At 48.7% G+C, this 26,803-nt stretch overlaps 1 protein-coding gene across 3 annotated transcripts in view; it reads left to right on the top strand.

Moving 5' to 3' along the window:
* Positions 1–26,803, top strand: part of SHISA6 (shisa family member 6) — a 243,666-nt gene that overhangs the window by 5,837 nt on the left and 211,026 nt on the right. For all 3 annotated transcript variants that reach the window (XM_019944134.3, XM_019944133.3, XM_019944132.3), the window contains exon 2: positions 17,265–17,425. In XM_019944134.3, coding sequence (XP_019799693.1) covers positions 17,265–17,425 — 161 coding nt within the window. The remainder of the gene's footprint in view (positions 1–17,264; positions 17,426–26,803) is intronic.

Raw genomic sequence — 26,803 nt, 5'->3', positions numbered from 1 at the left:
GCCAGGATGGCCCTGAGATCTTCACTCTCCGGCTTGCCACCGTCATCAGCCAGAGTCCCCACCGCGTGTTAGAAGTTACACCCAATCCCTGGCTGCTGGGTGTCACCACTGGCCTTCTCTGCCACCCTCCCCCGCCCCCCCCCCCCCGCCAAAGTCCTGCACAGTCTGTTTGACATTAGGGTGAATTCAAGTGCATTTTGTCTTACAATTCTCGGTACATCCCTTGACAGTATATATCCCGTGGAGCTACAGTACTGTGGTTTGAACTCCCTTGTGTATAGACCATCTCAGATGGGTGGCAGGGGAGGGAGCTCTGACGGACTGTATGAGGGCCTAGGTGAAGTTCATTTTAAAAATACTGTCTGCTGTGATTTTTTTCGCCTCTTTTCTCTACCTTAGGAAACCGCTACCTGTTATTTTTCCCCGAGTCACATTGTTGACCCCCCACTTCCAGCATCTTCGTTCCTGAATGTTGCAGACGGGGAAGATGGGTTGGCCGGGGGGTTTACCAGCAACCCTTCCGAGGGTCTCAGGCCCTTGGCCTTGAGCAGGCTTATTTTATACCCATTCAGGACAGATTGCTAACCTCGTCTTCTTTTTTTTTTTTTTTATCTCTAGAAGTAAAACCAGAATGTTCTGAAAAGGCAGAGTAGTGCTTTCTATTATTTAGTCATGCATTACAGAACCATAGAATTTTTATCGTGGGCAGGTCGTTGAACTTAACTCTCTGATTTTGTAAGCCAAGCAGCTGAAGCCGGGGGAGGCCAGGTGACGATGCCAAGGGTCCTCAGGGATCTTGAACTATAGAAGCCGGTGTGCGGGTATCCTGGGCCACAGCCTCGTCTTCTTGCCCAGTGGAAATCTATTCTGTTTTACTTTATGTCCAAATAACTTTCAGATATTTAGAGATGTGAGTGCCAGCCTTCTGCCTTCTCTTGCTTCCCTATATTTTTTCTCATTCAATTTTTCCATCCACTAGAATGATTTCCGTTCATCTTCCCTGGTCCTTGACAGTTTCTCCGAATTCCTTTGTAAAGGGCAATACCCTGCTCTAAGTTTATTATTATTATCCTTTCATAAGATTTGAGTAATGCAGCCCATTTGAAGAAGGAAAATATAGCACAAGCCAAAGACTTGTGAACCAGAGCAATGGGTCACTGGATAAAACTATGGGCAGAAACCTGTAATGAAAAAGACGGGCTGTGAATGCTTTCTGTCTGTCCCAGAGATGGGCGGGGATGCTGAAACCTACCAGGTGCGACCTGGTCCGACCAACCGGAGACCAGAGCTCCCCCCAGGCATCCCGTGGTCCTGAGAGGGAGTGATTTCAGCTTTGTCCTCCGGGATGGCTCCCTACGTATAAGACAGCTCTGTGACCCACAGACGTACATTAACTGGTGCCTTGTCCTGCCCTTTCTCAGCTCTGGGCTGAGAGACCGCAGGGCCAGGGTGAATGCAAGGTGAGGGCTTCAGAGAAGCTTTGGGGAGGATGGCTAATGAAGCTGGACATTTGGGTCCCATCATTATGAGAAATTAACGTCTGTGGCATGCAGTTCGGGGCTTTTGCCTGCATTGCGCCCAAGTCCTCCTTGGAAAGAACCTATCCTAATGTGTCACCCTTCTGAGCAGTCACTTTGGGAGGCCACACGCTGATTCTTCTCGGGGAAATATTGCCACGGTTCCTCTCTCGCAAGTGCTCTCAGAGCCCATGCATGCTATTTTGACTTTTCATGACGGTAGCGTATTTTTATCCTCCTAGGGTAGATGTGATTCTTGTAAGCAGCGATGTCATGGGGCGGAGGCCGATGGATGAAATAGGTGTTTGGCTGGTTATTGATCAGAAATGAAGGGTGCCTCCGGTAAGGAGACCTGCTGGCCCAGGGGCCGTGTCAGCTGCCTCCAAAGGCAGGTGCCCGGAGGAGGCGTCCCGGTATTGAACGGCAGCCCGGCATCAGAGCCCCGTGCGCGTGAGGACCACTAGGAAGGAGCCCCTCCCCTCACTGAAGGATAATTACCGACCTTAAGAAAATCAGCTTCATGCTCTCTCCATGTGTCTGGGCAGACAGCGGAGGAGCTGGGAGAGAGGGGGAGAGAAGGGGGTTCAATATACAGAAAATGGCTCAAATTACTGTCCAGAAAGGGTTAAAAAATGGTCCCACATTTCTGCATGAGAAATGCAACTTGGATTCTTAATTTGATTCTGAGGGTAAAGGGACCCGATTTCTTTGGGATGCGTGCAGCCAGGCTTGGGGTCAGAGCCAGGTGCCGGCTGTGCCCTGCCCTCCCTCCTCTCCACCCGAATGCCAGCCCCTCTGCAGTTTGGCATCCAGACGAGGTCACCACTTGGGCCACAGAGCCATCGACGAGGCAGAAGCGTTTACAAGCACAGGAAGATGGGGTTTCCAGTGAGCGTTGCCACTAGAGTCCTAATGTGTATTTCCTGCGCCTCCCCAGACCCCCCAGAAGTGTGTTCATTCCACGAGGTTGATCACAGAAATGGAGCGAGGGTGGGGCAGGCTGAGTTTAAGGGCTGGTGACAAGGGGCCACTAGGTGCAGCAGTTGTGGCCAATTGTTATTCCACTTTGGTTCTGGGGAAGCAGCGGCTGTGCTGCTGTAGCTGGGGCGGGATTCCTTCTTCCCAGTAAGAGTTAGTGGGTGGCGAGGGGCTGGGGCAGAGCCTGTGACCCTGCCCGCCCCCTAAGAGTCACTCTCGAGCACTCTGGGAGGAGTCCTGCTCTGCGGCTGGGCACCCGCCTCCTCTGCTCAGGCGTCAGGAAGGGGGAAACTCTGTCTCCCAGGAGCTTACGGGGCGCCGTCACCCATCACTCCAGGAAGCTGGTGTTGAGGACCTGAGATCTCAGTCAGATGAGGACTCAAGGTCACATAGGTGAAGCAGGGCGGGGAACAGGAAACACTCCAAAGAGCCCCCCTTCTCCGGGGCTCCCTCTGTACCCGGCATCCTGCGTTATCCCACTGCATCCTTCCACCACCCTGGGTCTGGTGGCCATTTAACAGATGACAAAATCAACTCAAAGAGGCTTAGTAACTTGCCCAGGGTCACACAGCTAGTCCGTGGTTGGTCTCTTATCTTCTTTGGGGGCCGACAAGGCAGTTGGCTCTCCCCTTCCTGAATATAAACGGGTCAGTGATACTCAGACTACTTGAGAAAGCAGAGACCCACACGCTCGTGCCCTGGGACGCGTTATCGCTGTAAGGGACTGGAGGGTGAGTGACCTACAGGCCAGGGTACCTCAGTGCCGGGCTGGTGGCCTCACCTGCGTTGCACGCAGGGCACGGAGGCGCCCAGGGCAGTGAAAGGGCTCCTCTTCAAGAACGGATTAGGTTGGTGGAGGGCTGTGAAGACAATACAGAGAAGGCGTAAAGAATAAAAACAAACGAACCAAACCACCTGGGTTTTAATTGAAAAAAACCCTTAAAACAACTCCCTGCCCCCCGGCAAACCTTTACAGTATTGCAGGGACCCCAGGGCAATTCTGCGGGAGTCCTGGCTCCTGAGAGTAACGGGGCACTAGAGAAAAGAAGTGATTTGGGGGCGAGGAGATGGACCTCGGGCCATTCCCAGTTTTAATTATGGAGAGACGGATGGCTTACAACAGCCCCGTTTATCACAGCTCCCCTCCCTGCCCCATTTATAACCTCAAGCACAGGGCGTGCAAGACCCAGGATTCCGGCCAGCTCACTCCTGCTTCTCTGCCCCACTTCTGCTCTTTGCCGTCTGGTCTTAATTCTCCGCGCCCTGCCTCCTCATTCCTCAATCTTTCCCCGCGTTTCTCTGCTTCTCGGGCCCTGAAGCCCTCTGTCTTGAAAAGCCTGTGAAAGGGAAGGAGCCCTGGGTTTTGCTCTCCAGCTCCAGCTGTTGCGGCTGGTGGCGGTGGTCACGTGTGGTCACGGCCACGGTGGTGGTCCCTGGCGGGGCTCACACCCTGGGGTCTGCAGCTCCAGCGCAGGGGTCCCTGACCAAAGGATCGAGGTGGGTGTGGGAGTGTGGAGGTCCTGAGCATTGTTTTCAGCCCCACCCTGGTCGGAGGGGCAGGAGAACCCTTGGTCCTACTTGTCCAGGGCTGCTGCCCCCATCTCGGGACCTGTGGAGGCTGGGTTCCAGCCGGGCTCTGGGTGGCTACGAGCTTGGCCCTGTTCCCTAGTGTTTGGGAGAGGAGTCGCTGCTTTCTGCAGGCTTCACGAACACTCTCGTTCTTCCTCGCTTTTTTGGCCTGTGGTCTCGTGTCCTGTTCCCATTAGCTCCGTCATTAAAGTCTCATTACTTAGGACATCTGTCCTCTGGACAGAGTCTCAGTTCCCTTAGCCAAATGTCCTCTTCTGGGAAGGATGCTTCACACCCAGACAGGCAACTCTCCCCTCTTCCTTCCATCCTGCTGCTCCAGCGGGGAGGGATGGAGCAAGGAGGCTCAGGAGTGTGTCCAGAATCCATCCATCCCCCCGCTTCTGAGGTCCTGGGATACAGACGCCTGCCGTCATCCAGGGGCATGGAGGGGGCTGACCCCCTAATAAGCAAAGAAATTGTTGCCAGGAGAGCTTTTCTCCTCCAGCTGTCGGATCAGCCTCGGATCCTATTAGTAGGGACTCTGGCCTCAGTCACCCCGATATCTGGGCAGCTGAGGGCGGGCTCGTGTTAACCCACCTCCTGAAATGACCAGGCAGGAGGCCCAGCCCAAGTGCTGAGACTGCTCCAGACCTTTCGGAAGAATCTGGTTTCCAGCCTCCCTCTTGGACCCCCTCTGACTTTTTACTGCATCCTGAGAAATTTGCCTGAGCTTTGCCAGGAATGCTATCCCGGTGGCTGCGAAGGCTCTTCGTGCTATGAGAAATCACGCAGCTTTTCTGTTCTCAGGTCCGCAGCTGCCAGCTTCTTACCCTCTCTGAGCATTTGCGAAGAGAACCTGGCTTTTAGCGGAGGATCTGTGGCTTCTCTGTCTCTCTCTTCAGTCACATCATTAAAATGTTTCTTTTTGTTCCTTTCGGTGTATTTGTCCACCGCTGCTGCTTTCTCCATCTGTCCTTCTTGTGATTCCTCTTCTGTTGACTTTTTTTCCTTTCCCGGCTCCCTCCCTTTCTCCTTCTTGAACTTGTCCTGCTGTAACTTCATTAAGCTGCATCAGTTCAGACTCTGCTAATTCAAAATTTATCCAAATTGGACCTCGGCAAAGTTGCTTTTCTTTTCTCTCTCTGATAAAAAGCTGTGATGAACAGATTAATAGCTCAGACAAGACTGCAGAGATTGTGCAGGGTGCATCCGCCAGGCAGAAAGACGGACTGTTTTCAAGCAGGCTCTTCTGCAGACAATTGGCATGCTAATTACAAATCATTCTTATCTGTTCAATAAAGTAGCTCTCCAAAGATCAATGTTTTTTTTTTAGCCTAGTTTGTAATCCTGCGGTGGCCCAGGAAGCAGTAAAAATGCATTTCCTTTAAAGCATTTTATAATTTCCTTGTCTGTTTTATTGACTGGGATTAGCCTGCCCCCGTTTCTGCTGAATTGGTGATACTTGCCTGTAAGGCTGCTTCGAATTCCCTCTCGAATTCCCTCTGGGGGCCACCGCTTATTTCCCTTCTTCTTGTTTCTTGTTTCTTTCTTTGTATTTCCCCGAATTTCTAGAATCCAGAAACTCTCTCGCGTTTGGCTTTGAGAATTCTGTGACGGACGATGCCACCGCCCAGGGCGCCCCTCATTCCATCTTGCCACAGGGTGACCAGATGGGCACAAGAGGTTAGGGTCCCGAAAACAGACCTAGCACAGTCGGCCCTGTCTCTGGGGGATAAGAGGACAGAGATCTCTGTCTTTCCTCCCTCCATTCTTTCCCTATTGCCTGTTCCTGCATCGCTGTCCCAACACCACGGTAGGACAAGATAGGATGTGCCTAGATGCACCCTTATGGAAGAGGACACGGACCTCCCTTGCTTTGCCTGCTTTTGAGGCTCTTGAGGGACCCCTAGCAAAGCCCCCTTTCCCTCACTCTTGGAGGCCGTCATCCATCTTTCCCTGCCTTAGAGCACTTCCTGAGATAGGCAGGCTAACGGCAACTTCTGTCACTTCCTGTGCCCATGACCTTGGGTGAGCCCCTCGGCCCCCTCTGGCCTGTTGGCCCTGCTGTGGGTTGAGGGCTATCGAGTTGTGGAGGTGTGTTCATCTCCGGCCCATTCTGATCTCCCGCACACCTGGGAAATTCAGGAACGCAGTCTGTCCTTTCAGACGCAACAGCCCTGTGGTGTAGAAGAAAATGCATTTTCCTCCAACATTCCGTTCACATAAGAAAGCTGTCTTCACGTGGCCTCACGGGAATGCTTGTCTCTAGCATCTTAAACTCATAGACTGTCTTGGGTGAAAGGGGCTGATGAGGTGCTTTCATGCCTCTCCTGCTGGGCGCACCAGCTGCATCTAGAGCTGGGGCTCCCCCTCCCCCTGGAGGTGGTCCATTCTATTGTTAGGACGCAATTCCAGTTAATTCTCATGGGAAGCCAATATTGACTTCCCTGGCATGAGGGCAACCCCACCCTTGTGTACCCCACCCTTTCAATAGCGGCATTGATGGTAAGGTACTTGAACTTGGAAATGACAATGATGTTTATAATTTTTTTTATAGAAGGAAGAAAAAAAATTGAAGAAAGAAAAGAAGGAAAAAGGGAGGTAGGGAGAAGGAAGAAAAAAAATAACTGAGTCTTTTGCAGAAAATGCTGCCCCGGCCCATTTGACCCATTTGCCCTTTTAATACCCCAACAGGATCCTGATTCGTTTTGCCCATGAGGTGAATCCCTTTGGTTTTTATCTCGAAGTTTCCTTGCCTGGTCGCGGAAGCACGATTTGTGATGGCCTCACAGGAAGAAAACAAATAGACACTCTCTTTGCACTTGGCTTGCAGAGTCCAGGTTCAGGGTTTAGCAAAAGCTGGTGTGTGAGCAGATGCATTTCTGACCTTAGGCCTGAGTGGAAAGTATGGGATGTAGGTGGTCCCTTCCAGGATGACCCGTAGCCACAGCCGTGCCATGTGGCTCCCCCACCACACCAGGAGTTTTGCCATCTGGCATTGCTGAGTCAGCCCGCGAAGACGCCCCTCTTGCACCTGTACACATGGACTTTCGTTGTGGTTCTGGTGGCTGAGCCCCTAGACACGGGGAGGCTGTATTTGGATTGATGTATTAATCACATGCTTAGTGCTTACGAGGTGCCAGGCTCTGTTCTAAGTGCTCTACAAATATGAACTCATTTAGTCCTCATGATAACCCTAAGAGGTAGACGTTATTTTTGGCCTTATTATTTTGGCCTTATTTTTTTCAACAAGGTCACAGAACCACAGGGCACTTAGGAGCTGCCTAAAGATCACCAGTATCCTGAGTGGCCGGAATTCTGACTCAGGTGCTCTGGCTCCAGAATCCCTGCGTTTAGCCAGTGGGCAATACCGCCTTCATTCTGCGTCTCCTGTAGATTCATGTCTGTGTTTATAGCAAGTCAGGAAAATGACACCAAGGGTAGCAACAGTAAGAGCAGCCGTAGGTGCATTTATTAACTCATCTATCACCTGGCTGCCCAAGCGACCCTGCTAACAAGTCTTGGTAGCAGTTTTGTTTTCCCAGGTCCAAGTGGTAGCTGACCTTGACACGTCCAGGTCTTTGATTCAGGCTCCAACAGTCCACATATCTCTGAAGAAGTCTAGGCTTGGTGTAGATGCTGCCGAATTTCCCAGGCCCGGGTAAATTTTCACATGATTCATGAGGCGAGGGATGGCGTGTGTGGAGGAGATGCCGTTAGGGATGAACTGGGGTCCCGGGGGAGGCACGTCGACCCTGTACCTAGCTGCGGCTCGTCATCGAGGGACAGCTCCAGGTCAGGCGCTCATTGGGATGCAGTGACTTGTCTTGCTGGCCTGGAAAACAAAGCAGGCAGGCCGAGCTTTCCCTTGCTAAGTTCGGCTGTGTTTATTGGCCGTGATGAATTCCGATTGTGCCGGGGACAACTCAGACCTGCAGAACGGCTGGGTGCAGATGCACAAACATTGTTATCACAACAAAGGAGATTCTCCCCGTCCATTCGGAGCCTCTGTGTGTGCGGAGAGCGGTCTTGTGCACACACAAAGCCGGCAGCTGTGTTTTTCAAGTGGACTTTGAGAGAACCAGAAAAAAGGAGAACTAAATTAAGCCATTCTCCTCGGTCCATGTTTATTAAAAATATATTCACTTCAATTGTCCGGAGTGCGTGTTTCAGAGAATAAAGGCACCCCGACTGCCCAGTAGATAAGGATGAGGCTGAGGGTAGAGGGCTCTAGCTGTTCCCGGAGTGGCAGAGTCGAGGAAAAGCTCAGTCATCCGGGACTCACATAACCAGAATAGTTTATTTAACCGGAGTAGAACGTCTACACTCTACTTCTGGGAGAAGTACCACAGAAGTAAATATCAGAATCTTCCGTGGTTCATTCTCCAGTTTTTATAGGATTCCATTTCCTAGATTGTCTATATTTTATGGAGTTTTCTCTGTGAAGAGAACTAAAGTTTAGATTGGTGGCCCTCTCATGGAAGAACTTTGCTTTTTTTTTTTTTTTAAAGTAATTATATTCAGTATATGCTACTTAATTAGGCAGGAATGCTATTAGAAAATTCTTCAAAAACAAGAGTGTTCTCATTAGTCCTTAGGAACAAAAACATTAAGCAGAATAGTTTATTCGTGGAATAGTTCATCTGTTCGGCCTTCTCTCATACCCATCCAACAGCATAAATTTGTTCCTACTGCTCCCGAAAAGAGAAAGGTCCTGACTAGGGGGTCTTAACTCTGCAGGTTGCCTTGCTCTTGGCACGGAAAAACTTACCGAACACCAGCTGAACTGATTTCCTCCCTTCCGTGGCATCTATGTGGCTCTCAGATCCAGAGGCGTGGCAGAGGCAGAAGGCTGGTTTCCATTCGTTCCACTTCAGTGAGCAGAGATATTCATGGTGTCTTCATGGACAGCATGTTAATTGAGCTCAAAAAGACTTATCAATAAACTAGGGTTCCTAGCTTCCCCACTTCATTTGGGGGGAACTGAAGTTTTACCCCCTGCTCCGTGAGTGAAGATCGGGAAAAAACAATTCCAAGTTTTTATCTGACACTCTTTGGCCACGTTTGTTTTCAAACTTGGAAGCTCCGTGAAGTCCAGGGACTGCTGAATGGAGGGTAAGAACTTGGTAGAGTAGGGCTCTGGCTCTTATTCTGGCCTCATGCACAGCAGGAGTCTAAAGAAGTATATTGGCATTCTACTCAGAATTTCATTTGATAGAAGGTTGCCCGCTAAGACAGTGTAAAAACTTTCATAGCTGTTGATGGTCATGACTCACTAAGGTGAATAGAAATGGGCAGTTGGGTGACCACTGAGTTCTGTCTGGGTAGATTTTTCTACTAAAGATTGAACACGCTCTATATCTCCTGTTCAGAGACCACTGCAGGAACACAGTCGGTGAAAAAATAAATGTGATTAAGTGGATGGAGGATTGGAAGGAAAGATGGATGGATGGATGGATGGATGGATGGATGGATGGATGGATGGATGGATGGATGGATGGGTGGACAAATGGGTGAACGGAAAATTCAGTGGTATAAAGTCAGCCTCTGTAGTGTAACAGAGGCTACTTATGTTTGAAATCTGGATTTACCGCTTACCAGCTCTGTGACCTCAGACAAGATATCTGACCTCTCAAAGTCTTAGTTTTCTCATCAGCAAAATATGGCTACTGATAGCACCTACTGTATAGGATCATTTTGAGGATTATATAAGATAATGCATAAAAGAGTTGAGCACTCTGTCTGGCACATAGTAATGGCTCAATAAATTATAGCCCTTAATTTCCCAAGCTGGCAAGACTATGAAGCAAAGTTATAACCAAGGTTCTGTTTATTTTTCTCATGTTAAGGGAATCATTTGCCATTTTAAGAAAGATTTCATATCTTGAATACAGGGGGCAACACATCGAAATGTTGACCAGGCTTGGTCCCTACAGGAATTGCAATAACTCAACACTTGGGGAAATTCAAACACACTTTCATTCCTTGGGACCACTGACAACATTAACCAAGGTGTTAAGTGAATAAGTAATTGGTCTTGACCTGAACCACTCATTGACTAATTGTTTCTCCACACCCTAATATTAACTGGCATTTGCTAAATTAGCAGACCCAGCTGGAGAGACTGGGAGGACTCATTCAAGCTGACAGTCCCTAGGAAAGTGAGATGTATACAAAAGGCAGTCCCACTGAGCAGAGGGACATCAGGGCTCCAGCCAGAAGCCCTGGGTTGAAATTTCGGTTCCATCACGTTCTCATCCTAGAATTAGTCTGAGCCTCAGTTAAGTGTTTAAAATTGGGGTAACCGTAGCTGCAAAGGTCCCAGGTTTAGCATGGCCGCCACGCCGGACAAGGCAGGTAAAGCCCTTAGAACGTGTTCAGTGCTATCCATATGTAAGATGGGATCTCAGTTTTGCAGATGGTTAATATACAAGCAACGAGTCCTGAAGAACGCAGAAATTTCCTGGCTTGAGTGATCAGAATGACTGTTTCCCCTGTTCAGATTTGCTGCCCAATTAATTAACTCTCCCCTGCTCGCCACACACCCACGAAAGCCAAGGAGTCCATGTGCAGCGAACCAAGGCAATTAGGTAGATAATTCAGGCAAAAAGCATTCCTTTGTTTCCTATATCCAGATATTGCAGCAAAGTGGCTCTGGGGGAGGGGGAGATTGGGGGATTGGGATGAGCAGGACAAAGAACCAGATTCTTCAGGGTCTTAAATTAGACCTCTGTAGTGGGCACGGGGCACGGGGCTGCCCTTGGCTGGGAACCAGCCTCACTCCTCACTGGCCCGTCTCTGTCTCTCAGCCCCAGATGCTCTTTCCCTGGGAAGGTCTCTCTCTGATCCCATCTCCCTATCTCTCACCTTCTGAATCTCATTCTTTCTCTGAGTTTCTCTGTGTCCCATTTTCTCTCTGGCTCTGTCTGCCTGTCTATCTGTGACCCTCTGTCTCCCCGCCCCCCGACTCTTTCTCATTGTCTGTTATCCTTCTCTACTCTGTCATCTCTGCACCTCTCCCTCGGCCTCTCTCTGGCTCTGAGTCTCTGACACCCTTCCCATCTGTTTGGCTCCCTTTCTGTCACTCTCTTCCCTCCCTTTGTTTCCTTTCCCTCTCCTTCTGTCTCCACCTCTGTCCCTCTGTCGCTCCCTTTCTCTCGTTGTCACTGTCTGTCCCTCTCTCTCCCCCCACTTCCGACCCCAAAGGGGTCTCTGTCCCTTTCTTTGACCCTGAGAGCGGCAGCCACTCTCTCACAAAATCTGCTTCCCATTTCCTCAATGACCAATTTTCTTTCCTACGGTGAGAAAGTAGCTCAGGCCTTAACCCATTTCCTCCAGCGTCTCCAAATTAATTAGGTGAGATTGGGATCGCACATTTCAGAATTAGAATAATACCTATCCAGCACCCTGGAGAGAAGGGGATGGAAGGTGGAGAGGAATGGGGGTGAGAAGGGGAGGTCACGGAGCTGAAGAGCTGAGGGAAGGGTGTGTGAGCTGAAAGAGGGGGACCCAGCACCATCTAGGAACGAGGCCCACCTTTCTGGCTGCCGGAGGGCACTGGGAAAAGGGGGCTCTCGGAGGACGGTGCTCAGGCGGTCAGGATCACATCCCTGGCTACTGTCCTCCTCGTTGGGACCACACAGGGCAGGGTCCCTGCCCCCAGCTAGCCTGACTCTTCAGCACATCCATCCCATTTGGCTGTGCAGCCCAGCTCAGCCCTGCCAACAGGGCACTTGGAGAGGGTACCACGCAAGTTATTACCTTTAGGAGGAGACAGCTTGGCTGTAACCCAGTTAAAACTCATTCACCAGCAGCAAGCCAGAGGCAAGCAGAGATGCTCTGGGGAGCCTGATGGTCTCCAAAGAGGTGTCTTCCCCCTTACATCTCATCTCTCAGGGCCTGCAGCCTGCGGGGCTTCTCAGGAGATGGGCCCTGAGAGTCCCCTTCTCCCAGCCCCCCCCCCCCCCCCCCCCCCCCGCCCCGGGAGTGCTGATCTCAGTTTGAAAATCTCTTCTCTGCTGGGTCCTCCTTGGCCAATAAGCCTGGAGCGAATCTGCTGTGGCTTTGCCATTTACACTGTCCATATGGACAAAAGGGACGAAAGCCCTGCAAGGATGGAAATCTTCACTCCTTTCTCTCTTTGTTTTTTTCTTTCTTTTAAATTAATTTTTATTGAAGTATAGTTGATTTACAATGTTGTGTTAGTTTCTTCTGTACGGCAGAGTGAATCAGCTATACGTGTACATATATCCCCTCTTCTCCTTCCCATTTAGGTCACCACAGAGCATAAGAGTTCCCTGTGCTATACAGAGGTTCTCATTAGTTATCTCATTTCACTCATAGCATCAGTAGTGTATATGTGTCAATCCCGGTCTCCCAATTCTTCCCACCACCACTTCCCCCTTGGTATCCATACGTTTGATCTCCACGTCTGTGTCTCTATTTCTGCTCTGCAAATAAGATCATCTATACCATTCTTCTAGATTCCACATATATGTGTTAATATATGATATTTGCTTTTCTCTTTCTGACTTAACTTCACTGTGTATGGCAGTCTCTAGGTCCATCCGCATCCCTACAAATGATCCAATTTCATTCCTTTCTATGGCTGAGTAATAGTCCATTGTATATATGTGCCACATCTTCTTTATCCATTCCTCTGTTGATGGACATTTAGGTTGCTTCCATGTCCTGGCTGTTGTAAATAGTCCTGCAGTGAACATTGGGGTGCATGTGTCTTTCTGAATTATGTTTTTCTCAGGGTATATGCTCAGGAGTGGGATTGCTGGATCATATGGTAGTTCTATTTTTAGTTTTTTAAGGAACCTCCATACTGTTCTCCATAGTGGCTGCACCAATTTACATTCCCACCAACAGTGCAAGAGGGTTCCCTTTTCTCCACGCCCTCTCCAGCATTTATCGTTTGTGGATTTTTTGATCCTGGCCATTCTGACCAGTGTGAGGTCATACCTCATTGTAGTTTTGAATTGCATTTCTCTAATAATTAGTGGCGTTGAGCATCTTTTCACGTGTTTGTTGGCCATCCTTTCTCTCTTTGAATAATGGCTGAGCAATGTGCCAAGACCCGGGGATACACTGATGGCCCAGACACCCAAGATCCCCCGACTTCAAATGTTCATCTCAGGGTCTCCAGCCCTAGTTGTGCCAGAGCCCAGCCTAGTGTCCGACCTTGGTACACATCTCTGGAACTAGGTTGCACTGAGCATTAATCAAAGACCCCCTTCACGTAGTGCTGTGTAGACACAGATCTGAGTTTCTCAGCCTCGCCACTGTTGGCGTTTTGGGTGGGGTAATTCTTTGCTGTGGGGGGCTGTCCTGTGCATTGTAGGACGTCTAGCAGCACTCCTGGCCTCTACCCACCAGTTTGCCAATAGCACTTCCTCCCCAGTTGTGTGACAACCAAAAATGTCTCCAGCCATTGCCAACTGTCCCCTGAGGGGCAAAATCATTGTCGTTGATGTAGATTTAGTACTGACCTTCCAAAAGTATGGTCTGAACCACATGACTCCGTCTTCTTTCGTAGATACCTGAGAGGTCTTTGTAAGAACGTGAGAGGCAAGAAAAAGAATATAAGCTTTCTTTGCGTAATAGCAGCTTTATCGGGCTGTGATTCACCTCCCATAAAATTCATCCTTACATTTTCAATCGTCCAATTCAGTGATTTTTATACATTCACAGAGTTGTCCAACTATCACCGCTAGCTGGTTTTAGAACATTTTCATCATCCCCAAGAGAAAACCTGTACCTATTAGCAATCCTTCTTCATTTGCCCCTCCCCCAGCCCCTGGTAACCACCAGTCTACTTTCTGTTGCTGTGGATCTGCCTAATCTGCATATTTTATATACACAGAATCATAACATGTGGTCTTTCACGACTGGATTCTTTCACTTAGCATGTTTTCAAGGTCCGTTCATGTTGTAGCACATGTCAGAACATCATTGCTCTTTTAAGGCTAAATAATAACACATTGTGTGAATACGCTACATTTTGTTGATCCATTCTTCAGTTGATGGACATTTGGGTTACTTCCATGGAGAATTCCCTGGCAGTCCAGTGGTTAGGACTCAGCACTCTCACTGCTCGGGCTCCGGGTTCAACCCGTGGTCGGCGACCTAGGATCCTGCAAGCCATGCAGTGTGCGCAAAAAATAAAATAAAAAATAGAAATAAAACATTTCATTGATGTATTATAATAAGTAAAATAAAATATGCACAAACCAACTTGAATGGGCCTCTGTAAAAAAAAGATAGTGCTGCTATGAACTTTCATATACAAGTTTTGTGTAGGCATATGTTTTCATTTCTGTTGGGCATATACCTAGGAGTATTTTAATTGCTAGGCCATATGGTAACTCTGTTTAGTATTTTGAGGAACTGCCAGACTGTTTACCAAAGGGTCTGCACTGTTTCACCTTCCCACCAGTAGTTTATAAAGGCTCCAATTTCTCCACGTCCTTGCCAACATTTGGTATTTTCTTTTTGGTTATAGCTATCCTGGTGGATGTAAAGGGTTATCTCATTGTGTTTTCGTTTTGTATTTTCCTGATGACTAATGATGTTGAGCTACTTTTCATGTGTACCTTTTCTGGAGAAATGTCTGATTATATTTTGTCCGTTTTAAAATTGGGTTGTTTGGTTTTTATTGTTGAATTTTAAGAGTTCTTTGTATATTCTGGATGCAAATCTCTTAGCAGAAATATGATTTGCAAATATTTTCTCCCATTCTGTGGGTGTCTTTCATTTTCTTCAAGCTGCTCTGATGCAGAAACGTTTTTAGTCTTGATGAAGCCTAGTTTACCTGTTTTTTTCTTTCTTTCCTTGTGCTTTTGGCGTCATATCTAAGAAACCATTGCCAAATCCGAGGTCACAAAGATTTACTTCTCAATTTTTTTCTAAGAGTTTATAGTTTTAGCTCTAAATATTTAGGTCTATGATCCATTTTGAGAATCCAACTTATTCTTTTGCATGTGGATATCCATTTGTTGAAGGAACTTCTTTCCCCATGATCACGACACCCTTGTTAAAAATCAGTTGAACGTAGACGTATGGGTTTATTTTTGGACTCTTCAATTTGATTCCATTGGTCTGTATTTCTGTTATAACTTTTTTTTTAAATTTTTATTTATTTTTATTTTTGGCTGCATTGGGTCTTTGTTGTGGTGCACGGGCTTCTCACTGCAGTGGATTCTCTTGTTGCAGAGCATGGGCTCTAGGTGCGTGGGCTTCAGTAGTTGTGGCTTGCGTGCTCTAGAGCGCAGGCTCAGTAGTTGTGGCGCACGGGCTTCGTTGTTCTGCGGCATGTGGGATCTTCCCGAACCAGGGCTCGAACCCGTGTACCCTGCGTCAGCAGGCGGATTCTTACCCACTGTGCCACCAGGGGAGCCCTCTGTTATAACTTTTAAGTCACTGTTTCCTTACCCTAGAAAGATGGTAGGAAAGTGCCTCTGATAAACAGAAGGGTGAAGGAATCAAGGTAATGTGCGTGGATGTGTGGTTAAAAAGTATATAAAATATTGATCACATTTTGGAATTAAAAGGGATCTTAGAGGTCATGTTAGTTTAAACCCTTTGTTTTGCTGATGGGGGATAAAAAGATTAAATTTCTACTTCAGAGGTTAACAAATCTGCCCAAAGATTTACGACTCATCATTGGCAGAGCTGGGCAGAGCTGGGATTAGAACCCAAATCTCTTGATTTGGTAGGGCAATGTTTTTTCTTATTCCAGGCCCCAGGTCTGCCTGGACTTCCTTTACCAAACTAGTGAGGTTCTGTCTTCCCCTCCCTCACTTCTTGGTCCACAGAAGTGAATGGGGTGGTGGCGTGTGTCTGCTTTTTCCCTTAGAGCCTGAGAAAAAAGAAAGCCAGTGCGAGGAAAGCATTTGGAAAATCTGAAATTGCTATATAAATGCTACTAAATGATAAGATTACCAGTTTGATGGTCCTCTCCCAGGAAGGTTCAGCATGTCAGGGGCGGCGTAATGAAAGGAAGCTCTCCACTCCCAGACACGTTTTAAACTGCTGCGGTTGGTGGTTACTTTTCGACGGAGGCAGGGTGTGGGGAGCTGGAATTCCAGGGGACTGAAGCCTCAAAGTGGGCTTGTGTAGCCAGGTCTCAGGTGGGCCGGGATGGCCGGGAGAGGCCTGGGGCGTGGTGCCTCGCCCACCCCTCAGGGACCCAGGTAGATGGAAGAGTTCCTCCTGGCTCGTGCACTCAGAATGGGGTGCCTGGCCCTGAAATGACAATGTCCGATGGTGGTCCCTTGTGGCTCCTCAGAACATACTTGCATGTCTGTTTCCCACTGACAGTGGTATCACCTGTCCCACCCAGAGGGAGTCCTGTTCCAAACCACGTCGGGGAGCGATTTCCCCTAAATGCTGAGCCCCTAGAGGGTAGGAATTGTGTTCTCTTTACCTCTGTCTCTGCTGTGACTAATGCATGCTGAGTCCTCAGTAAACATATGTTTGGCTGTTGAAGAGAGGCGTTGGGTGAATAGAAGCTGCTCTCGGGGTACGTGGCTCCCTTGCAGAGGGCATGGACCTCTCCAGCTACAGCAGCATCTCTGTGCATCTCTCTTTCCTTCCTGTGTCTCTGATTGCTTCTTCCTCTAAGCTTCAGCTGCATTCACTGTCTGCACTGTCCGTGTGTTCTGATATTTATCATTTTATCTGTATGTCGTGTCTTTGCAGCTAAATCACACCTTTCTTTGACAAGGGGAGCTCTGTTTTGTACTTATTTGGGTCACCCGTGTAGAGTACATGCTCCTTGGTGTGTGTCTTTCCATGGGGAAGTTGGTCCCCCTGATATTAGTCACCTGCCGCTGAACTTGAGGCCAGTGGTGGCTGCCCTTCACTGAAGTGGCATTCCACGGGCCAGTTGCTGTCGTATCTGCATGGCATACGGGCTTATTTGGGGAGCCAGCATTTTGAAAGGGCTCAGAGTTGATTGGTGGGAAATGAATGAAAGAAGGAAACCTTAATCACAGCCTTTTAGTGCCTGTACCCCCAGGCATGGCAGCCTCTCCCCTGTATCCCCGCTGAGACCAGCACCAGATGATGCTGTGACTGTAACTGAATACTGGGTCTCCGCCCATCAAAGGGCCGATGATAGTAGCCCAGCTTCCTTTGTGGTTGCACTCACCAACTCGGTGGATCTCACTGTGTGGTCTCCTCCTCTTTCAGGGCTCTGGCTGACATCTTAAGACAACAGGGACCAATCCCCATAGCACACTGTGAAAGAGAAACTATCTCGGCTATCGATAGCTCTCCCAAAGAGAACACGCCGGTCAGATCATCCTCGAAAAACCACTACACTCCCGTGCGCACGGCCAAGCAGACTCCAGGTAAGTGAGAGCTGATCACCTTGCATCTTTGCTGAGGCTGGTGAGAAGTTTCGGTGGTGTTTCTGCTTCAGCTGGGCAGGAGCCGGTCCTGGAGCCCTGGGCAGGTGGCTTGTGGAAGAGTCTGGGGACTGTTCCCCTGCAGAGAGAGTGGCGTGGGAGACTGCCGCCGGTGAGTGTCCAGGCTGGAGCAGAGCTGTTGGTTTAGGGCATCTGTGATTTAGTGAATGTCTGCGTAATCCTCTTCCCTGAAAGGAGCTTGCAGTAGCCTTGGTGGTGGAGTATGGTCACCTTCTTGCTCACATGGTGGGAAGGTAGATATCTGACAAGAAGTGGCTGCACTCAGACGTAGAGACGGATGAACTGTCGGAATCTCAAAGGGACTTCCTGAGAGTAGGGATTATGTCTGTGTTGTAGGGTTACTCTTTTCTGTGCTCGGTGGATTCTCTGGATATATGATGAGTTGCCATGTGATAGTAATATACCTTTTGCTCTTTTATTTGGTCTTTACTGTAACCCATATGGAACAATAAACAAAGCAAGGAAATAATGATAAATAATATAACCTCAGATTTATTGGGATCTTGTGCTGTGCCAAGGGTTATGCTGAACATTTTACGTGTATTGTCTTACTTATTTTTCACAGCAATCTTACAAGTGCTTGTATTATCTTCTTTTCATATGTGGAACAGAAGAGCTCAGTAATTTTCCCAAGCACATACAGTTGGTAAGAAAGCAAACTGGCAGTCAAACTGAGGCATGTAGGTAACAACGGTCAGGTCTAGAAACCCTAGTGTCCTAATCCAGTTTGGGACATGAATCCAAAGTATCTGGGTGGATGGTCTCCTTATAAGTGCAGGTGGGGAGCTCATCTCTTACTGTGAGCATTACCAGTCTACTTCTGACTCCAGTCTCAGACACAGCTTCTGCTTTGATACTTGGATTTGAAATCTTCACATCTGTCACCCTATAGCTTTTCAAAGGATGGGCTATATGGTCTGAACTAAACCTGCAATAAAGATATGCAGCCACTAGGTGGCAATAGAAGTGTCCCAAATTCAAACTAGCAGATGTGCTGTTGAAACCAAATTGGTTTTCCATTCATTCTTTAATTTTCTTAAATTTATTAAATCAGAAATCACATACTTGCCTTTAAGGTAATAAGAGTTAAGTCATTTGAGACTCTGATAAAAGTTAAGGACATTCGCCTCCCCCAAATATATACATATGAATATATATATCCATCCAACATTTTGCATAGAATTTAAGGGGATTCATAGACCCTTCTGAAGTTAAAAATCCCTGACTTAAAAGTAAGGATGAGAGGTCCACCTTTTCAAAAAGTCTAAGATGCATTTTTAGCCTGAATATCATAGATGTTTAAAATGTAAGCAATAGAAGAAGTGGGCAAAAACCCTGACACCAGTAGTTGTCTCCCTCGCTGCATAGTAGAATCACCTGGGGAAGCTGTTAAAAATGCTGATGATGCTGGTGCCTGGGCCTCACAAATTAACCAGAATTTCTAGGGATGCTGCTGGCAGCAGTATTTTAAAAAATCACTTGAAAGTGATTCTAACATGCAAGACAGAATAAAGAACCACTCGTCCAGATGGATTCCTTAATTTTATGAAGGAAGACACTGAAAGGTTTTGCCAGTAGTTCTCAAACTCGGCTGCACATTGGAATCACCTGGGGAGCTTTAAAAATTAAGGGTACCTGGGCCCCACCCCCAGAGATCATAGTTTAATTGATGTGGGGGCGTGGCCTGAGCAGGAGATGATTTTAATATGGAGCAGAGTTTGGGAATCACTGGGCTGTGGAAATTGCAGAAAAGTGCCATTCTAATTAATGTTTTGAAGTCAGGCTCCTCCAGAATGTTGTCTGTGATTCTGGAACTTCAGGTCACTCTGGTACCCAAAGTACCCCTGGGAGCTTACCTTCATCCCTCTCTCTTCCAATTTTCTCTGTCTTATTCACAAACCAGCTAGTTCCCAGCCACTGAGTCCAGACTGATTAAGTGGATGGTCTAGATTTGCCCTTAAATGCCTTTCACAGGGAGGGAAGATTTGTCATTTCTTCTGGTTCCTATATACATCCTCTCCTCTGTTAATCTGAGAAGAGAAGCTTAAAGTTAAATGATTCACTCCTATGTTTTGAGAAATCCCTCCTATGTATTTCTCAAATTGGAACTCTTTACTTGGCTTTTAGAGATGGGAATTGTTCCCTGGCCCAGAAAGCATTCTCAGTGGTGATGCTTATATTTAAAAGCAATTTCATAACTATCTGCAACATCTACAGCTTGTAATGGACACAGCTGCTTTTCCGAATAGCTGATCCTTCGCCACAGAAGACTGCATTTTGAGCAGAAGTCTAAACAGAACTTTGTATAGGTGTTCAAAGTGGTGATTTACTGTGATTTTTGCCACTGGTCAAATCCACAGATCACCGATCATAGGAGGATGGTGGCAAGAGTCTTGTAGAGGGATCTTGAGGACAGAAATCCCAGGAGGCGTCATAGCGTATGAGTAGTTTTGCTACTCAAAATACTGTCCAAGGACCAGCCACATCAGCCGTTTGTGAGAAATGCAGAATCTCAGGCTCCATCTCACCCGATGAAGGAGAACCTGCATGTTCATGAGATCACATAGCAAGTGAAATTTGAGAAGCCCTGAAAAACATGGGCTCTGACATTTGCGTCTCAGTTTGTTTTCTGAGCCCATCACATGCTATGTATGTGACCTGGACAAGTTTCTTTGTCTTTCTAAGTTTCCTCATCTGCCCTTGAGACTAAAAGTACCTGCTGTGTGGAGTTGTTTAATAAGTTAAACCAAGGAGAGCACTTAAAATAGGTCCTTAATGTAACAAACCTCAATTTTAGCCATGGCCGGGCTATGGAGTTTTGCCCTACTCACGGCAAGCAAATCAAATTAATGAGAGAAATAAAGGCACTGGTATCCTTAGACCAGGCAGGGTCCATGAGGTCGTGTCTGGGATGAAAGCCCCCGGCCCCAAGCCTTCTGTGCTTGGCCCCTGCCTGCGGCACATCCTCTGAGGATGGAAGGGCTTGTAGGGCTTTACGGAGCTCCTGCAAGTCAAAAGCATACCAAACCGAAACCAACCAAACAAACAAAACTATATATTTTTTGTTTGGTTTAGGGAATGGAGTGAGGGTCCTGTCTTAATAAAAACAATGGTACCATGAGTATGGGGTACCCACTACGTGCTGGGTAGTCTGTTAGGTACTTTATTTACAATACACAGCGGATCCTGTAGCATTTCTTAGGTATAGGATCTCCTGTTTCCACATTAGCAGAAAATTCCTCTTTCCTTCTATAAGAGCCCTTGACCCTAACCTAACTCTTTCAGAAATCCCTTTCCAACTTTAAAAGGAGCTTCAATACTGGACATTTACTTTGGACCCAGAAAATCAGTGAAGCCCATTTCCATCTCCCATCCCGCAAATCTGGCTGCCTCTAGACCCTCACTACTCAAAGTGTGGTCTATGGACCAGTAGTGACTGCATGCCATGAGAGCTGGTTAGAAATGCAGACTCTTGGGCCCTTCCCCAGACCTGTTGATTCAGAATCTGCCTTTTAACAAGATCTTTAGGTGATCTGTACACACATTAAAGTTGAAGAAGATCCCTTTAGCACAGCGAGCATCAGCCCTGACTGCGCATTGGAATGATGTAGGATATGCTGAGAATACGAATGCTAACGTCCCAAAGATTCTTGGGACATTAATACTAATGTCCCAAAGATTCTGATTTAATTGGTCTGGGCTAGAACCTAGGCATTAGCATGTTTCAAAAACTTCCCACACGGTTGCATTGTTCAGCAAACTGAGAACCAGAGCTAGAGGGAGATGATAAAATAAGGCAAACATCCTCGGGGACTGTGGAGTTTGAGTTCACATCAAGACTCGAGTTCACATCAAGATAGAGCTTGGCTGGTCCTTCTTACTGGGCTGCAGGGTTAAGTCCTCTCCATGGCAGGTGGGCAGGATGGAGCAGAGGGCCTGGGCTCATCTGAGAGAGGGATGGGGTCAGTCTGCAACTATGAATGGGGACACCTGGGCAGAAGCAGGCGCAAGCAGACATATGGTTGGCCCCCCATCCACGGATTCAACCACCCTGGATCCTTTACTGTGTTTGCCGTCTGCAGTTGGTTGAATCCTCGGAAGTGGAATCTGCAGATGCAGAGGGCTAACTGTAAGACTTGCGCACCTGTGGGATTTGGTATCCGTGACAGTTCTAGGACCAATCTGGTGGATACCAAGTGCCGACTATCAGAATTGATCAGCAGGCCAAGCAGAGCCAGGCATCAGGAAACGTATCACGTCTGCAGTTGCAGGTCCCCTGAGCCCAGGATCTCAGAGGCTCGCGGTGGGCTTCATAGATGGGAAGGAGTGGGGACCTCGCGTGTTCACCTGGCCTGACTCTCTCCTAAAGAGCCTGTCTTGGGGCAGCTGGGGGGAGAGTGGTGTACCCATCCCTTGCTGTAGCGATGACTTCGTGTATTAAGTTTCCAGAGCCTTGATATCCAACTTCCCATGATCACGAGTGGCGTCTGCTGGAGGAAGTAAGTACTTGTGCCTCAGCTACACACCACTGTGAGTTGGGTACCCGGGCCGTCAGTCATCTGCCCACTGTCAAAGCCGCGTGCGTTAACAGCGGACCGAGGGAGCCAAGGGGCACGATTCCAAGCTTCGCGGAGACCAAGAATGAAGGCTGGACAGTTGACGGAGGGGCTCTCAGTCACAGCGCTGCGTGGCCCGGCCCCTTGCTGCTCTGTTGAGCTCGGCTCCTATTACCTTCTGCCTTTCTCTCTGGGATCCAGACGCCAGACCCTCCTCACGCTGCGTGTGTTCTCGCCTCGGGGTATTTCCCCCCCTGTTTTGTGGCCGGAAACTTTCCAGCACCAGATATTTGTGCTGTGAAAGTTGATGCTCAGGTGGTACCACCTTTCCTAACCTCCTCATCTGTTCCTGTCCCCTGCTTTATTTTCTTCCGAGCCCCTACGCCGTCTAACATCATATATTGGTACGTTCACTGGTTTATTGTCTCTGTCCCTACCGGAATGTAGGCTCCACGTAGGCAAGGGTTTTGTCTTTATATTCGCTGTGGCATCTCAGATCCAAGAACATTGCCTGGAAGATCATCGTTATTGCTCAGTGACTATTTGCAGGGAATGACAAGATGGTCCTTCACTTGGATGGACGTAGGAGCCAGCCTGTAGGTGTCCGTTACCTACCTGAGTACTACAGAGCTCTCATCAAGGTTGTGTGCCCCTCTGCTGCCCTGTCTGCAAAATTAGCAAGGAGTTGGTCACGTTGACAGCCTCGTGGGCTGGTCATCCAGTGGAGAGCTGAGCTGGGAGGCCCTGGTTTCCAGTGCCCATGCTTCTCCCCAAGCCCCACGGCTTCTCTCCTCCCATCTGGGGCCAATCCAGGACTCCAAGGCTCAGTGTGGCCAGAGGCTGGGAGCTTTGCTTCCCTGGCTGGGCTCAAGAGAGGCTGACACCCGGGGGCCCTGCCCATTCTGTTCACTCTGCCAAGAAAGTCTTCTTTACAGAGGTTTTAGAAGCACAGGTAGCTCTGAGTTCATCTTCCCAGGAACAGGTTTAAGGCTGCAGGTAAAGCCCGACAGCCTGGACCATGCACCTGAACTCTGGGAAACTTCTGGTCAACCTCAGCCCCTAATGGGCAATGGGACTTTTCTTTGCTCAGTCATCCCCAGGGGAACAGGACTGTCTTATCCTAGAAGAGGCTGAGCTGATTGCCCCATGAGACTTCAGAGCTCTAAGGGGATGGTGAGATCAGCTGACCGAGCCTGCCCTTGGCCTTGGAGGAAGCTGAGGCACACGGAGGTCACCCAGGTGGGAGGTGGTCGGGCCAGGCCTCCACACCCGGGCTCCAGTGTTGGAGATGGAATGTGGTGTGTGCAGCTCAACAGACCTGGGTGTGACTCTTGGCTCTGGGACATGAGAATGGCTAGCACCTTCCTCACGGGGCCATTGAGAAAGTTGGATGGAAGGGCCCCCGTGTTTTAAGTCTCGGCCCCGGCTTGGCTCTGAGCCCGGGCTTGGTAGCCGTCTTCGTCTCCATCATCACCGTGGCCATCCTCCCTGTCCTCAGCTGCCTCTTCTCCATCTCCCTTGGCCATCCTCTGTCACTCTTCCCCAAACTGTACCTGTTGTTTGGACACTGTCCCCGTGGACTGCTGTTGGCCTTTTCCAAGTGGAGTCTCCTTATTCTCTGCCCAGATGTTACATCACCTCCCTTCCCTCTACCCCATGCCCTGTTCCTGCAGCCATTGGTCCTAGCAGATCTCTGCCCGGGGATGATGTAGGGTGGATGGAAGGCTGACCACAGCAACCATGTGGGGCAGTCGCTATTACTATCGCCTCCTTGCAGGGTCCAGAAAACCCAGGAAGTTCACTGAGTCAAGGCTGGTAGGAGAGAAGAGCCATCACTAATGCCTGATAACAGAGTAACACTGATTGGTGCTTATAATATAGTTGACATGAAGTACCACTGTATGTGTGTTACCGACGTTGCATCGTTGAATCAGCACAGCTCTGTGAAGTGCTATCGTTGTTACTCCCATTTTATGGATGGGAAGATTGAGGACAGGGGGATAGGAGAACTTGCCCAAGGTCACATCCGTAGTCATCGGTAGGGGGAGGATTAGAACCCAAGCCTGGGCTTCAGGCTGTATGCTGTGGGGCCTCTTCTGTTACTGGATTCATCCATGGCTTCAGCCAAGAATGAAAGGCAATTTCAATGGTGGATAAAAGCAGAGAGTGTGGAACCAGACTGTCTGGTTTGAATCCAGACTCTGCCTTTATTTGCCCGTCTGTACAATGGGCTTAATAATTGTGTTTCCCTCCTAGGGCTGCTGTGGGGATTAAGTGGGTGTTCATGCAAAGTGATCAGGCAGCATTTGACAGAGGAAAACACTGTTTTAAGACTGCACTCTCTCCTCTGTCGGGCACCAGGCCACATGTGGCTGTTGAGTGCTTGAAATGTGTCTCAGAGCCTCACAAGATTTCAGAGTTGGTGTGAAAAAAGGAATGTAAAATAGCTCCATCATTTTTTATATTGATTACATTTGAAATGATAATGTTTTGGATTTATCAGGTTAAATAGACTCTATTATTAAATTAATTTCATCTGTTTCTTTTCATTTTTTTTTTTTTAACGTGACGACTAAGGAGTGTGAAATTACCTCTGTGGGTCACAGCTGTGCTTTGCATCCCGTCGACTTGGGTCAGGGCTGGTTTAACTGTTAAGGGTGTGGAGCGTCTTCTTGAGTTCAAGTTTCAGTCTTGAGCAAAAATCCTCACCATTTGGGGAGCTTACATTGTAACGGAGGAGACATAAAGTAAACAAGTACATAACTTCAGAGGGTGCGAAATGCTCAGGACACAAGCGGGCAGCAGATGTGTCAGAGGAAGGCTGGGAGAGGAAGGCACTTTTTAAAACAGGTTTTATTTGATTGAAGTACAGTTGATTTCCAGTGCTGTGATGACTTATGCTGTCCAGCAAAGTGCTTCAGTTATACACATACGTACATTCTTTTTCATCTTCTTTTCCATTATGGTTTATCCCAGGATATGGAATCGAGTTCCCTGTGCTCTACAGTAGGACCTTGTGGTTTATCCATCCTATATATGATAGTTTGCATCTGCTAACCCCAACCTCCCACTCCATCCCTCCGCCACCCCCTGCCCTGGGCACTTCTGATAGTCTGGTCCTAGGAGGGGGCATTTGAGCTGGTACCCAGCTGACGAGGAGGAGCCAGCCTTGGAGAGAGCTGGAGGAAGAACATTCTAGGCAGAGGGACCAGCACGCACAAAGACCCTGAGGCATGAGCAAACCTGGCCTGTTCAAGGAACAGAAAGCAGACACAGGTAGAGTGGCAGGTGTGTGATGAGAACAGAGGGGTGGACACAGGCCAGTCGTGCAGGGTTTTGGAGGCCAGGGTAGAGTGTGGATGTTGTCTATACTGATCTGATGTCTGGTTTAATAAGACAACCTTGGTTGCCGAGTAGTGGACGTGGGCTCTGTTGAGAAGCAGGATAGATAACCAGTTAGCATTGCTAATATCAAGGTGGGTTAATGAGAGAACTTTGTCGAATTTCTTCTTCCACAAGAAGACACCCTCCTGATAAAGAAGGCAAGATGCAGCAGCAGTAGCCTGTGAGTTTCAGAATCAGACATTCCAAGGCCCGCATCCCACCTGAGGTCGGACACGCGGATAGACCTTAGTCCAGGGCTCTTCAGCAGGGCTTGGCGAACTTTTTCTGAAAAGGGCCAGATTGTAAATGTTTTAGACTCTGCGGCCGTAAGATCTCCGTTGCAACTACTCGATTGTGCCACAGTGATACGTAAAAGAGTGGGCACCGCTGTGTTCCCATAAAACGCTGTTCACAGTAATAGACGGTGGGCCGGATTGGGCCCGTGGCTGTAGTGTGTCGACCCCAGTTCTTCATTTCTCTCTGCAAGCCACAGGCACCTTCCAGGGGACCTCTGCTTCCATGTGACATGTGAATAGGGACACATCCCTCACCAGGATGCCGTGGGGGAGTCAGTGGTCCTAAAGAGGGTTGATGAATTACCAAGTCCTGGCGGAGACCAGGGTCCTCAGCTTGACCTTCTTGGTGGTTTTATCTGCCACCCAGGTGATGATGTAGAAAGCGTGCTTCCTGTATTACAAGTGATGCATTGCTAGGAGGGGTGGCCAGCACCCCCATAATGACAGACTCAGGGTCCTAAATGTCTCCCTGGGTGTGGACACCCCCAGGTTACGTCTGCTGATGGCATGTCCTCCTTCCACTGTGTCTCAGATCCCGTTTACTTCTGGTCCTCAGACGACCTGCTCCCTTGATCCACGACCCCCCCGCCCCCCATCTCTACCAGCTCAGTTCCTCTAGGTGTCAGTGTGCTCCCCCCACCTTAATGCAGGCGGGGAGCCCTCTTTCCGTTTCACACCCTCCCGCCTGCTGCTTCTCTCCTTGACAGCTGAGCTTTACAAAACAGTTGTCTACACCCGCTGCCTCTGCTTCCGCTTCTCCCGCCCACCCCTCGGCCCCAGCACTCCAGCTTCTATCCCCTTCCCCGCAGCTCGGCGGGCGGCCCGGGGGTCCGGGGAGCAGGCTCTGCTGCTAGAATGCGCCTCTCACCCCTCTTCCACCAAAGCCAAAGCTCTGGCCACCCAGACCCACTCGGTTCCTAGGGGGCGAGTTCTCTCTGCTTCCCAGGCTACACACGATGCTCTGCTCTTCGCTCTGTCTGGAACATTCTTTCTGTCCACTCTCAGCCTCCCTATTCCTCCTTCTCTCCCAGGTCTTGGCTTCCCTTTCATGGCCCCTGACTCCT

Source organism: Tursiops truncatus, chromosome 20 (assembly GCF_011762595.2).
Source record: "Tursiops truncatus isolate mTurTru1 chromosome 20, mTurTru1.mat.Y, whole genome shotgun sequence".
NCBI lineage: Eukaryota > Metazoa > Chordata > Mammalia > Artiodactyla > Delphinidae > Tursiops > Tursiops truncatus.
The sequence above is the reverse complement of the archived record's forward strand: the minus strand, read 5'-3'. Positions and strand labels throughout refer to the sequence as shown.